A 15,277-nucleotide genomic window follows, 5' to 3' on the forward strand; every position below is an offset into this window, starting at 1 on the left:
CAGATTTTCACTTTTTGAGCTGAAATAACCACTGCGAGGAAAACATCAGATACATCCCCCATAATGTGTTCTGTACAAGTACAACCAAGTATTAACAAGTGAGGCTAAAGCTGGATTTATACTTCTGTGGCTACTGCGTGGGCTCCAAGGTTACACCATAGGTTATGGCGGAGCTGACATGCACCTCCTAAAAAATTTAACTACACGTACTGCAAGAACTCTAATTGGCAGCTTGTGTTTCCAGCTTGTGGAGAGTGAAGACAATGTTAAGAAAGTTAAAGGAAGACTTGTTCTGTTCAGGAACAGACGTCTGACAAAGAGATTAGACTGCAAACCTTCTCCCCGCTCCACAGTTACTGTGGAATATAAACCATTTAATAAGGCCTGATTGTGCAGAACACATGCTTGTAGCGTGGGTGGAGGTGACATCAGCAGGTGACTGGGCCATAGGTGACTTCAGCAAGACTTCTGCCATCACATCGACTAAATCCAACTTAGGCCAAGGTCATAATGTAGTTAAAAGTTCCAATCTGACACTGACATCTATAATAAAAAAAAACAACCTGCAGATTGAAAATCAGAATTATGTGCACGACATGTTGCTCCAGTGATTGACCAATTTTACTGTTTAACAGCAAACAGTAATAACTTTAGTTGTCCCCGCTAGCCTCTGTACGTTCTATTTATTTTATTTTATTTTTTTTATCTTGGTGTTTTGGAAACGTGATGTATCCATGAAGCCATCCATGTTACTCTTTACCAGCCTACCTTGCCTTGAACTAGACATCCACAAACAACAAATTTCCATCATTTTTAAAAATTTCTCATGTATCCTCCCCCTCAGGATGGAGGCCGCCAAAGCAGTTAAAAGTCAAAACATCTTACCTTTGATGCCAAATTTAGAGTTTCCTCCAAACTTGAGAATAACCAACATTAGAAGGAAACCAGTAAAGGCGACAGCAGCGATGCCCACCACCACGTACACCTGCACAAAACAGAGTAATAAACCTCCTAAGGTATAAGCACAGGCAAGCAGACACACAATACACACCACGCCAGGAGGTATAGACCACAGGCAGATTGTCTAAAGTACTGCAGTGTGTTGGGTTCATTCAATTACTTCTAACGCTAAAATAAATCCAGCTCAGTTGATTCTACAGAGGCAGCACAAATAAATAGAAAAAAAACAGGCACAGTCAACAACTGACAGAGGCAATCAGCAAAGAAATAGAGACAACAGTAATACGTGACTTACAGCGACTCTGTCTTCAGGTGGGTCTACAGGGGGGCCCTCTGTCGATGAAGGAGGGAGACAGGAATAAATAGAGAAGACAAGCAGGATTTGTGGCCCAGTGAAGGACAGTGCTCGATGTGATACTGACACACATCAAATATAATACTTGGACTAACGAGCTCTGCACTGTTGTACAAGAACAATGCTCCTTCTTTATTTCCATGTCTCCAACATGGATCATAAACAAGTGAGGATGCAGACTTTATGTCTTATGAGACATGTTAGCTTTAGCCTCAGTGTTTTAGCATGGTATCATGGGTGTAGCCAGCATATTTAAGAGCCTTTTAACAGGGTTATCATCAGCTGGAAGCATTAAAAAGTCAGCTGGACACAGCGTTTTTTAAACCAGCTCAAAGAGCAGACATTAGATTAATTAGGTTGCAGCTAATCAGTGACTAAATCTGCCAGGGATTGTTGGCAAAATCAATGGTCGACAGCTAGAAATACCTCTTTCTGAACTAAAGAGCCCATTTAAATACAAAATGCTGCGAATTTCTGGCGGTAAATCTGCCATCATTATCATTGCAAACTGCTTATGTGTCATGTGAAAACAGAACGCTGGACAGGCATGGCAATGATAACTAAGGGGACGGGGGGCTTTGCGATGGACTAATCAATTTAACTGCGAAGTTTGTGACTGGGTGTGAGCAAATAAGAGGCATGGCAGTACCTGTTGTTAGATCTGCAGGAGGGGGGAGGAGTGTTGGAGAAAGAGACAACAAAGACAAATTAGGTTTCAAACATATCAACGCAATTCAAATGTAAATTCTTTGACATGCAGTCCACAAATAATGTCAGTCATGCCTGTTCTCTAAGCTTGCTTGACAAACATATATTTTACACAAAACACACAAAACACAAACCAACAAACAACAGATATTGGACATGCACAACACAAGGGGGAAAAATAATAACAACAACAACAGTGTGGAAAGAGGTATTCCAACAACCCTAATCCCTGGCTGCAAGGATATGTAGGAATGTAACACACCCTCAGCAACTTGAGAGAAAAAAGAGAAAGAGAAAGATTTCTAAAATGTAATTTGTGTTAATTGATGAGGAGAGGATGAAAAAGATGAGCTGTTAAACAGAAAAAACACTGATCTAAAAACACTGACACTGCGAACATACTATGAATCTAAACCAGATGTGATGGATTTAACACTTTTATGCTTGATTAAAAACAATTCAGTCATGACTATCTATTTCACTCACCATAATAATAAGGCTCCTTCTCAGTTCCTGCACATTTAGGACAACAGCAGAAAGATCCCATTTGATTACATGTTCCCTTTGATCAAATATTTCATTGACAGATTATTTCAATGAAAAAAAGAAAAAGAAAAGCAGTGTACTGTAATGTGTGCAAGTTGCATCAATATGACATTATGGCAAAGCGGTGGTTGATCGATTAATCAGTCTGGTCTATAGAATGTAAGAAAACGGTGCAGTGTTACTCCTCACCATCCCAGGGCTTGTGCATGAAGTGAGCCTCCACGTCCTTTTGATCTGTCCCAAATTTGTTTTCAGCCAAGAGCGTGTAGCGGCCATTGTTGAGGTGCGTGGGGCTGTCCAGCTGCAGGCAGCCGTGGTACTCTCTCTCTGTGATGTCATGGATCATGGTCATGATGTAGATTCCCTCCATCACCGCTTTACCATCCAGAAACCACTGCAGGTGCGGCTCTGGGTTTCCTGGAAAGGTTATTAAGACAATAAGAGATACTCTGTGATTGCCATTCATTTCATATCAGTCTCAATAGGGGACATTATGTGGATCGTACCTGATACACTGAAGGGGATGCACCAGTGATGGTCTGGGATTGCATCGCTCAGTTTAGTGATTTTGGGAGGGACTGAGTGTTGCAGAGAGAATAGAAAGTTTAAAGAGAGATACAAACACAAAAGACAGAATGCAAGATAAGGCAAAAGAGCAGTTCAGAGGTAAAACTGGTGAGGCATGCAAAAACAAATGAGGAGAGCTTCTCCGGCTTTAGCTCTCTGTTTTAAGTCCACGCAACACTTTGACACAATAATCTACAATGAATTAGGGCTGCTGGCTCGAAGGCAAACATACAAAGTATATCCAGCAGCAGCGAGGACTCTTTCCCTCCGACAATGTTCTCAGCTATGCAGCTGATCTTGCTGTTGTGGTCCTGCGACGACAGGTTTGAGAGTCGCAGCACCGAAATCTGGCCCGATGTCTCGATCTGAGTGAGTGAAAACAGCCATATATCAGCATAAATGTCGCTTATTTCATGAACGCACAGCTTTTCATCACAGGATTACCGTACGTGACCGAAGTTCTGTAATGGAGATGTTACGTTAAACTGCCGTGACGAATAATCACTCACGGTTTGAGAGCTGCAGGAATCAGACCGAGATAATGTACAAGTTGGATGATGTTCAGGATATGTGGCAAAGCGTGTGGAGCACTGGATTCAGCTTATCACACCACTGAAATTACTCACATTCAGCATAAATCTGAATAAATTTGCGACAAGTCAAGTCTGAATCATAGTAAAACACTGTATAAGTAAGATTTATAACACCGATTCTAAACTGCATCCCAACCCTAAACTAAAATAAAAGTAAAAAGTAGAAGCATACTTCAAAATTATCATATCTTATAGGGATGAGGGCTATTTTGATACAAATCATCATTTTAATGACTTTACAGGAAGTTTTTCTGTGTGTACTGACAGTACGCAGCTGATGGATTTATTGTTTTGTTTTTCTGTAAATGCCAGAAAATAGTGCAGCATCCCAGTGTAATTTTGCAGAGCACAAAGATATTCAAAACCCAAAAGATCAGTTTACTATCACGTATGAGGAAGAAAAGTCCCAAATCCTCACATTTGAGAAGCCGAACCCGGTATAATATTTGACATTTTTGATTGAAAAATGGCTGCAACAACTATTCATCAAAAATACCAATTAATCAACTAATTGTTTACCAAAGTGTTCAACAATTTTCCCAAGTAATGATGTGAAATGACAAAGATAATCCAAACATGTGTTAGGTGTGTGTGTGTGTGTGTGTGTGTGTGTGTGTGTGTGTGTGTGTGTGTGTGTGTGTGTGTGTGTGTGTGTGTGTGTGTGTGTGTGTGTGTGTGTGTGTGTGTGTGTGACCTGACCTCATAGTTAGAGACCAGTGCCATCTTCCATATCAGCTCAGGTGACGGCACCCCCGAGGTCGTACAGGATAGGTCCACTCTCTCCCCCTCCATTAATGTCACCTTGGATGGGGTTAACGTGGCCATGGGAACCTCTACATACAACCAGGGAGCGGGAAGGAGGAGGAGAAGCAGAGTTGAAGAGAGGAGAGGAGGGGGGTGGGGGGAAAGGAAGGAAGCAAACTTAGGATTCGTGGCCAACTCTTGTCTTTTCAGTTGAAACACAAGGCACGTACAAACAACCTCGACAATAAGAGTGGAAGTGCAGACAAACACACACCCACTACCACTGAGTGAAAAGACAGACACACAAAGAAAGACCTCGAATTCAATCTCTCTCTTTCCCTCTCTCTCTCTCTCTCTCTCTCTCTCTCTCTCTCTCTCTCTCTCTCTCTCTGTCTCTCTCTCTCTCGCTCCCGCTCCCTCTCTTTCATTTAAGCACACTCACCCCAATCAAACAGTCAGACAAAGAGACAGAGTTCAAACACAGTGATGGTTACACTGATTACTAGTGCATGTCTTCAGCAGCCCAAGTACTAAATTGATTGGACACAGTCTGAAGCCTCTGTCAAAGCAAAGACACTGGTGACTCTGTGTGTGTGTGTGTGTGTGTGTGTGTGTGTGTGTGTGTGTGTGTGTGTGTGTGTGTGTGTGTGTATACAGTGCTGACCAGGAGGTGACCTGAGTATGACCAATCAGACTCAATCAGAGTCTTGCCACCCTTGTCCCCCATCCAATAACATCCCTAGTGCCCTGGTGAAGAAGAAGAAGAAGAAAAAGAAGAAGAAATCAAGAAAAAGGAAGAGAAGAAGAGAACACAAATAAGGGAAGAAGACAAGAGAAATAAGAGAGGACGACAAGAACAAAAAGAAGAGAAGACAAAAACAAAGAGAGGAGAAGAAAAAGACAAAGAGGTGGAGACAAGACGAGAACCAAAAGAGATGAAGAGAATAGAGAAGGCGAGAAGAAATGGGAACAAAAAAGAAGGGAAGATTAGATGAGATTAGAGTAAAAGGAGAGAAGATGAGAAGAAAAGAACAAAATAAGAGAAGATGTGAACAAAAAGAAGAGAAAAGGAGAAGAGAAAGGAGGAGACAGAATAGAGGAGAATGAAAACGGGAGAAGTCAAGAACAAAAGGCAGAAAGACGAGAACAAAGGGAGGAAAAAGGAAAAGTAGACGAGAATGGAGAGAAGAAAAGAAGAAGCGAAAGACGACAGGAGAAGGAATGGGTGTCAACAGCTACTGCAGATAAAACTGGACAGATTTCTTATCGAACCCTCTCCTCTCCCCTCCTCCCCTCCTCTTCCACCCCTTCTGTCCGTCGGCAGAATGCTTATCACCAGGGCAACCCACTTATCACTACGGCAACCCACTCAATCACCACAGGACGCACAAAAAAACCCAGTCATTTCACTGGTGGCAGGCCAGCTGCCATATCAGAACCACATATCTTAACTGGCTCTCAGTAAATCAGCTTTCTACTGCCACGACAGCCATCTGCAGGTCACATTACACACACGCACACACACACGCACACACAAGCTATACCCCACAGAGCCAAGACATAAGAATGAAACTTCTGGAAACCTCTTTGGTTTCTGATGCAAGTACAGTTGCCATGACCTGTCAGTACAAAGGAAATGATTCTCATGTTTAATTATTTACGACCTCGGCTTTGGTCGCCGAACCATCAAAGACATTCTGTGCGATTGTAATCCTTTAGCTGCTCGCATGTGATCAGAATCAACAAGTAGGAACAAGGAGGAGTTTACCATAATTAGCATGGTAGACCGGCCTGTGTCTGTGACAACACATGAGTCATTACGTGGAAAGATTTTACCATTATGTGCTTCAGCATTTGGCCCATGCTGCAGCCCACCTGCAGCCAGTTGTAAACTGGAAAATACTGCCAGTCAAGTGAGGATAAGCCGACAACACGACAGCGTCCTAATGCACAACATGCACGCCAGATGAAAAGAAGCCAGACGCTGTGAAAAATGTGCATTTGGCCGAATGTATTTTCATTTCATTTTTTTGATGAAACAATCACAAGCAGGGAAGGAAATTAGCACCTGCCACCTGCCAAATCCAGGATAAATATAGACTGTGGCAGGTGAAATGTTCAGGTCACCTGCTTCAATGAAGACATCTTCTGCATAGGTTTCAGATGTGGCAAACAAAGAAAAAAAAGACTAGCAGGTAGAAATGTAACTGATCTGTGACCTGCCTGAGGAAGAAACTTAAAGGACCAGTGTGTAGGATTTAGTGGCACCTAGAGGTTAAGTTTCAGATTGCAACCAACTGAATACCCCTTGCCTGCACCCTCCCCTACAGTGGCCACTAAAAACGTATCAGGTGCTTTATAGAGCCAGTGTTTGGTTTGTCCATTCTGGGCTACTGTAGAAACATGATGGAGCAACATGGCAGACTCCATGAAAGAGGACTCGCTCCCTCTGTAGATATGAAGAGCTCATTCTCACAGCGATTCTTATTTTCAGGTGATTATACACTAAGAATTATGAATATTATGATCCATTCCTGCCAATAGATCCTGATAAATCCTACACACTGGACCTTTAATTTAAGACCATGGACTAAACTTAAAGTCCACTTAGTGTTCAGCCATAATTACAGTTTATCACTGTAGCATGCAGTGTGAAACTGTTACATCGATTTATTTTACAGCATGCTAGGCCAGGTTTAGCCAGTTTCCTGTTTTGCAAAGTGGAAGGAAAGAATAATACTGCTGATGGCAAACCACCACTACTGTGCAGCATCCCCTCGTGCTCTAAAAATAGAGAACTTATAAATGTGGATTTTCCAAAAGATGAAAATTTACTGGAGAGATGGGAAACACCTATCTGATGAATGAGTTTCCCATCTGCTTTCTAGTAGTGCTTGAGAGGCATAGAAGTGTCTTTAAGTGACACACTGAAGCTGCACGTCTATCTTTGTTTCATAAATCTTTCATTTCCAGGATAAATAATTGGAACTAATGTACTTGTACCGAGAAAATATGTGGTGACGTTTTTCTTGAGCTTAGACTGCATGTAAATGATAAAAACTGGATAAAATAAATCCATTAATTTATAGGTGCTTATTTTGAAATCAAAACAAATATGAAAATAATAATTTATATCAGGCAATTAAAGGAATTTGTTTAGCTTTTTTCCCCCATTTCTGTTACGTTTCGGTGGCTTATTTGTATTTCCTCTCATTTTTTTTCTTTCTTTGTTTTACCAGGTGTCCTTTCTGAGATATCCATACTACTTCCTGTAAACACTGAATTTAACTGGTAGAATGTGTGAGGATTACATTACATTAGCGGTCTTTGACACCGTTTGACTCCTTGAATGCAGACTGCCGTCATTCACCAGGAGCATGTTCTATGAAAGTGCTGTGAATTACGAGCTCGGCATCAGGGATCTGCCCCGCTGATGTAGAGCTGAAAAGCCGCTCGCAGCTCCCATTTAAAAGGAAAACATCCACTGAATACTTCAGCGGCATTGTAAAAGGTGTCACTGTTGTCAGCTCTTGTTAAAGGCCATGATAGGCAAGTCCACATTGGTGCTGAGAGAAGTGGTCCAGCCTTCATTTCAGATGAGAGGCAGAAGGAGGAGAGAGAGAAAAAAATAGAGCAGGGGCAGAAGGAGGTGTGCTGGAAAGTGACACAGCACCAAACCCGTCCCTGAGTTTGCCTTCATATTTTGTTGTTGTTCAAGCACAGCGAGGACTGTCAGTGCATCGTGAGATGCATCGGGATTCACAAAATGATTTGTGCTCAAAGAATGCAGAGAAATGGGAGCAGAGAACGGGAGGAAGCACTGGCTGAGCAGCTCTGAAACCCATAATCTGCTATAGATTATTGCTTTTCTGCCTTAATTACTGTCAGTCAGTTTGTCAGTGATCTGACTATGACATCACAGACTTTGTCCTCAAATCCGGCAATACCTGCCTTGTCTGTGTCTGTTGCTCATTTTTAATCTTAAGTGCTATTATTGATTTCATAGTTAGGTTTATAACTTCTTAACCGAACATTTAAACACATTTATCCTCTTTCCGCTTGGTTTGAAGTTAATTTCCTTTGTTTAATTAGCTCTAATCAGCTCACCAGACACGAATGTTGATACAGGACGATTTTGAAAAAACTCATATTATGTTCAGTCACGACTTTTTTGACTCTAAACTAAAAAACTGCAAGCATGCCCATCCACCACCTCCACCTCCACACCCTTACTCTCCACCTCTCTGCATTTGCATTGGGCATAAATCATGAGGTGCAGACTTATCTAACATGGACGTAATTCCTAGTGATACTGTGGTGGTTCAGGTATGCATCATTCTTGTCAGACGAAGGATCACTGATAGATAAATAAATGAAAATAAACATCAAGGCTGCACAGTATTCTTTCTATTATCTATTCATCTAAGTATTCTGTTCTGTTGTGCTATGCTCTTGTGCCTCTTAAACCCTCTTGAATCCTTCTGATAGCAAATCCTCATTACTAAAATGACAGCAGCGTGGCCTAAAAACAAATGCAGAAGAGCCAAACTAAGGTGGGCTAGCACTTATTTCCACTACCTTTTAAAAGACTTAACTAGCTTGTACAACATCAGGGCTGCAAAACATGAATCCCGTCCTAATCTTTTTCTGTCAGTCTGATTTTCTTTATGCTTTCGAACTTCTACGTTGATTTTAAGTGTATCACAGCATTTCTTCTTTAATTCCTTGTTATCTAACAAGTAGGTGTGTGCCCTCCCTGTCTGACTATAGGAAATTCACACATGTGAATAGCATCTACTGCCCACAGACACAGGAGCCATCTGGCCTCTTTGGATGGTCTCTACTGCCATTTACCACTTGAATCTGTGCCTACATGCTGCATCTGTGTTTCACATATGCAATACATGTAAGTGCACGGTGCACAGAAGGAAGGAGCGGAGACACGCAGACAGATATGGACATTTATAGGGACTCTGTGCAGTAAATTCATACGTAAGTGAACAAAGCTGAAGTTGGAGAAGTGAGGATGAGAGCAGAGGGAAAAATACTTGAACAATAATCAAAGCAGGAAGACAGAAACGGGGACGGCGAAGGGAACTACAGCCTGATAGACCGCCATTCCAGACAGACAGACAGACGGGGAGACAGATGAAGACAGAGTGCACCAGCGCTGTGATGTGACCAGCAGAGGTCCGGTAATCCATCTGCTGTCATCTCTGAAGCACAGAGGAAGAAAAGCACCTATTCTCAGAACAGCTGGTTTCAATTATTAACATTCATACATTTGGATCATTTAGAAGATTTTAGCCACAGAAACGTATGGTGTAATGAGTGCGATGGTGGAGAAACCTTCCGTTTTTTTATCTTGACATCAACAAGCATGACCCTGAAGTAATCTTACAACTTAAGGAAGACTTGTAAAATGGAATTAAAGAAGTGTTGAGAGTTTATAGGTTTTATGAGGGTTTTTTTTTAGTGTTTTAATCATCCCATTAACGAACAACTCAGTGGGAGAGTTTTATTTCCTGCGGCTGTTTCGACCCCAGCATTTTTGCTGGGTGACAGAGCGGACTTATTTTTCATTTTGCACAAGCATGGGACTGCAGTAATTTTTAGTAAAGTTTTGTATCAGTCAGCAGTGGGAACAATCTGCCAGCCTTTTCGGGTGGAGCTCCAGCAGTAAACAGTGCACAGAGAGAAACAGACAGAGAGACATATGAGGGTGGCCTGAGAGATCAGTGTCAGCCCGAGGGCATTGTTGGGCATTTCCTCTGCTTTGTGCCTTCCTCATATGTCACTCAGAAATGTTCAGACAGACAGAAAGACAGACAGTCATGTATGCAAGCAGACAGACAGATGGAAAATAAGTAATAAAGAGGAGGAAAGACAGCCTGGGAGAAGGAGACGCAAAAAACAGAGAGGAAAAAAACAGCAGAGAGAGCAAAGGGCCAACAGTCCGGCCAGACTGAGAGGGCTTTTGGTGTATCACTGTTAGCCCTGGGGCATTATTTGGCACCCCTGCTCCCATGTCCTCCTCCTCATATGTCACTCTGCCAGGGGGTCCCCTGCCCACCTCTCCAGGGGCCCTGCTGTAACTGTGCTTATGCCAAAAATAACCTCTGCTAATGGAAGGGAGGCAGAGGGGACGGATCAATAGGAGTTATCAATGACATTGTTAGCTTCCTGCAAGCTAACTTATTGCTTGCGTCCTGTGCGTCCCGGCTGCGCTGAGCTATTTTTGACCAGATTATTTCCTCTGTCAACAAATGAGAAGGCAAAATACTTGAGATTCCTGTTGTGGCTTATTCAAGAAAAAAAAAGATTACATTTAAATTGAGGCCTATAAAGCTTTTATAATGGTATTATTGTGCGTTTTATAAATTTGAATCGGACATGAAGATTCCTCTTTATTCTCACTTTGCAGGAACAAACTGGATCTGACTGGACTTATTGCCCCAAAGGCCGGAACAATCTGCATTTCATTTGTTTACTTGGGTCAGGCTCAAGCTCAAAATTATTACTGATTGTCAGCCAGATTTGCACTTATAAAAACCGACAAATTCAGGCTGGGTTTGGACCGGTTTTTCTTTGGCGAATCAGAGCAGGTCAGATTCAGGCCTGAAGAGTTAAAATAGAGAGATTCACGAAAAACTAAGAAAAAGGGAAGGATTCAGTCAATTAACTGCATACATTCAAGGTTGATAAACACTCCCATTAGCAAGCGCAGTCTGTGACAGCAAGCTTACTGGTTAGGTGAAGCTCTGTTGCACAGGTTTCAAAGCATTTTCCAGTCTGTGGATGAATTATTCCTTATGGGGATACTAAATGTAGCTTCTTTGCAACTTAAACAAAGATGCAGTATTTTCTCATTAGTTTCTCATAATCAAATCTTTTATTGCTGTCGCAGCTGAGTGTTTCAGTGCATCTTTCAAGATGTCCAGAAATAATCCCATCCTTAACAACAAATACATGATGATTCAGAGAAAAAAAGGAAATGAAATCTGCTGCATGACAGCAGGTCACCGGTGCTATAGCACATAGTGCAGATGGTCTTTATAACACTTCATTTTACTGTGATACATGCAGTGGATTTTCTCCACTCAGCATCTTTCACACTGATGTCATCTCTGTGTTGAGTCCCTCTCAGCATGATGTCTTTCTGCCTCTATAATGCCCCGCAGAGTGACTTTTCTACACCTGCAAGCAAATGTCTCAGATGACTGTAACCAGTCTACGAGATGACATAACCTCTCACATGGCACGCACAAACACTTCTCTGCATGTCACACATTTCGCTCTCCTCCATATGGCAGCTAATCTTTGCATCATATGGGAAAAATCCCTACAGCACAAGAGATAACGTTGGCCTGTTTAGTGTCAATGGCTTTTTGGTGGCACCCAGCAGAAACCAAACTCCTCCTCCTCAGTCGTGTTTAAAAGCGGGTTCATGCATGCGTTCATTTGGTCATTTGTTTGCTTGCTCATGCGTAAGACGTTGTAGCTTTTTGCAATGCACAGTGTCTGGGGAAATTACAATATACAGGCTAAGCAGAGCCCTGTGTAAGTGAAATACAGCGTGTGCAGCATCCTAGCCAGTGAAAGTTCACATACCAGTGGGTATATATTACTGATTACTGCAGTGGTTGTGGTTAATGCATGGCTTTTATGCTTTGTAGAGTTTTTCCTCTTAGGTTTTAACAACCAGTTTTACTTTCTTCAGTTCCTCATCCCCCACACCTCCCCAGAGAACCGACAAAACACTTAGCACATTTGCTATTGTAATAACAAATTTGATAAAGTATATGTAATGCACTTAAACACACACACACACACACACACACACACACACACACACACACACACACACACACACACACACAACCATGCAGTTGGAAAAATCTTTGGAGAGGAAGCCATTCGGATTACTGTTTTCCTCCAGGTGCTTCAACACTTTGCACTCTGCTGCGGCTTGTGAATGTCTTTTCCAGCCCCTTACTCTGCGCGTGCATGTGTGTGTGTGTGCGCGCGTGTGTGTGTGTGTGTGTGCATGCATCTGTGTTTGTCCTCACCACAGTTAGGTAGCGTAAGTTTGGACAACAGCTTGCGTCCTCCTCCATCCTCAATGCAGCGCAGCTCCTGATTGTCTGCTTCCTCTCCTAACCACAGCTTGATCCACATGTTCTCACAGGAGCAGTGCAGAGGGTTCCCTGAAAGGATCCTACACACATACACACACACACACACACACACACACACACACACACACACACACACACACACACACACACACAAAGTCAAGAACCGTCAAGAACAGTGAGTAGCAGAGCGAGTGAGTTTGAGAAAACCAATCAATAGCTGAATTATGTGGCAACTGGCACAGCATAGCGTCAAAGTGCCTTAAAGAAACAGTACATCATTGTGGAAAATGCAGGATTTTGATTGATATTACACTTTGATTGATATTACTTTCATGTCTGTGTGTTAAATGTGAAGCTGCCACTAACGGCAAGTTAGCTTAGCTTAGACTGGGAGCAGGGGAACAGCTAGCCTGGCTCTACCAGCACTTCTACATTATGCGTTAGATTTCATTTCATATGTTTGGGGGCATGTTCGTCTTTATTGACAGCTGTCAAAGCCAAACACACTGAGCCCTGGTGTGTACCTGTCACTTGTCGACCCCCTTTCAGTCAATCCCAGACTCCCCCATGATATCTAAATCGAAATTTAAAAAAAAAAAAAAAAAAAAAACTGCATGCAGCAGCACACGTATCTCCAACACATCACATCAGAAATCTATATGTGACACTGAAGACGCTGTATGTATATGTTTATCTACAGACTGTGATGACAACTGGGAGGCAAACCAGAGAGAAACAGACACACAGTGAGATGGACAGACTGATAGAGAAAGCTGCAGTGAACTCACAGATAAGAGATGTTGAGGTGTCTGAATATCCTCCAGGACAGTGATGACAGGTTGTTATCTTTCAGATTCCTGCAAATTAAGTCGAACATCAGGGAATGAGATACCACAACAAAATATCAGACTGATGTTACAGCAACTGACGGCACATTTCTACATGCACCAATAAGCCTGCATTATTATCAAATCTCATTAAAAGTTTGTCCCTCTCAGGATTCTGACAGTTAACCTTAAGTGATACATTTGATCAGGATAACAAGTGCCGCACTTCAATTCATGTTGACAAGATCCCAAGATCAATTATAAAGCCTGTTCAGTCTGAACCTGAACTGGACCTCATTTCCATCAATCTCTCAGCCCTCACAGGGCTTGTTTCTTTTCTTTCTGGTTCATTTTCTCTTGATGTCGTTACACATAAATCTGCTTTATATCACAAGTTCAACAATAAGTAATACAGTAAATGAATTCAATTAAAAATAGATTTTCGTTTGATTTGACGACAGCACATTTTTAACAGTTTTGTCCTGTCGCGTGAATAGAAAGGAACAGATAACGTGTGTTTTTACTCACAGGTACTGCAGCTTGATGTTGTTTTGAAAGGCCAGCTTCGATACATAAGTTAGCCTGCTGTTGGTCACCGTTCTGATACAAAAACAAACACAACAGCATCATTGTCATTGTCATCGGCAGCAGTACACTCGTCACCAGCAACTGCAGCGACTGCAGGGTCATGATCAGCTCCATAAAGTCTGAGTGTGAACGAGGGCTCTTGTTCACATTGAGAAAAAACAATAGTTAACGTCCACCAAAACCTGTATCGACCTGAAGATAACATGCATCCTCTGAATATATACAGTGTCCTCTTCTAAATCTCTCCTTAAGACTTGTCTTTGTGTTATTGCCTTTTCTTGTGGTATTTGCTGTGATTCTTTCAATTACTTTCTTGTTTTGTAGTTTAATTTCAGGATTTAATTTACTTTTATTATTTGTTTTGCCTGAAAAGCACTTCATAACTTTGTTCTGAAAGGCGCAGCATGAAGTTATTATAGTATATATTTATTTACTGTGACCTGCACGTAAGAGGTTACGAGACACCAAAAAGTTGCAGTGGTGAAACATGAACATAATCACATAACGAAACAAAGTCTTTTCTCTTCAGAGAGACCAGTAAACCTGCTCGTTTGGAAAGCTGATGGCGCACACAGAAATCTTTGAATTTTGACTAAATTCTGCTGCAGCTGAAGCTCTTAACCGTAGTTCGTTTTATCAGATAATCTGATAAATTTAGGCTTGCACCAAAAATCTACAGACCTTCTTTCCTGAAAATGAATCACTTGTACAAAATAAAGATTACCCCTCAGTAATCCAGCAGTGTCTATGCAAGCTCTTTCGAGTGAGCTGCTGTTCAGGCATGTTCATATGTCACGGTGCAACGCCTGCACATTTCTCTTTTTATATCCAAATATAACAGATGTCTCAATAAAAAGCCTTGTCATGTACGACTCATACTGTGCTTTACTCAGCACTCATAAAGCAGGTGCAGAGAGTGTGTGGCCTTCCTCAGCTGGCATGAGGCTGGAAGACAACATCATGATCTGATATGAAAAGTCGGTTTAACAGATGGTCTGGACTGAGACTGAGCAAAGTTTTTCATTTAAAAAGCAAGACACTTAAAAAATGATGGCTGTAAGAATATGAAAATGGCGAAATTGTATTTTTATATTAGTATCAAGACCTCTTCTTTCAAAACATTAACTCTGCACAGAGTGTAAGTTAGTGCAAAGTGTTTCTCAGACACATGGGACGGTCGCCCTCCATTGTGGCTCAAAGGCTCACCCTGCCTGCAGTTAGAGCCGTGCACTGGGTCCAACCACAATTAAA

The 15,277-nt window shown here is 41.8% G+C and overlaps 1 protein-coding gene across 1 annotated transcript in view; it reads right to left on the reverse strand.

Moving 5' to 3' along the window:
- ntrk2a (neurotrophic tyrosine kinase, receptor, type 2a) overlaps positions 1-15,277 on the reverse strand; it is an 81,374-nt gene that overhangs the window by 62,056 nt on the left and 4,041 nt on the right. The window contains exons 3-13 of the mRNA XM_070963865.1: positions 13,967-14,038; positions 13,400-13,468; positions 12,543-12,691; positions 4,429-4,562; positions 3,369-3,501; positions 3,076-3,147; positions 2,759-2,986; positions 2,510-2,536; positions 1,905-1,976; positions 1,256-1,377; positions 886-985 (exon numbers count right to left, since the gene is read on the reverse strand). Coding sequence (XP_070819966.1) covers positions 886-985; positions 1,256-1,377; positions 1,905-1,976; positions 2,510-2,536; positions 2,759-2,986; positions 3,076-3,147; positions 3,369-3,501; positions 4,429-4,562; positions 12,543-12,691; positions 13,400-13,468; positions 13,967-14,038 — 1,178 coding nt within the window. The remainder of the gene's footprint in view (positions 1-885; positions 986-1,255; positions 1,378-1,904; positions 1,977-2,509; positions 2,537-2,758; positions 2,987-3,075; positions 3,148-3,368; positions 3,502-4,428; positions 4,563-12,542; positions 12,692-13,399; positions 13,469-13,966; positions 14,039-15,277) is intronic.

The sequence above is a fragment of the Chaetodon trifascialis genome, chromosome 6, assembly GCF_039877785.1.
Source record: "Chaetodon trifascialis isolate fChaTrf1 chromosome 6, fChaTrf1.hap1, whole genome shotgun sequence".
Lineage (NCBI taxonomy): Eukaryota > Metazoa > Chordata > Actinopteri > Chaetodontiformes > Chaetodontidae > Chaetodon > Chaetodon trifascialis.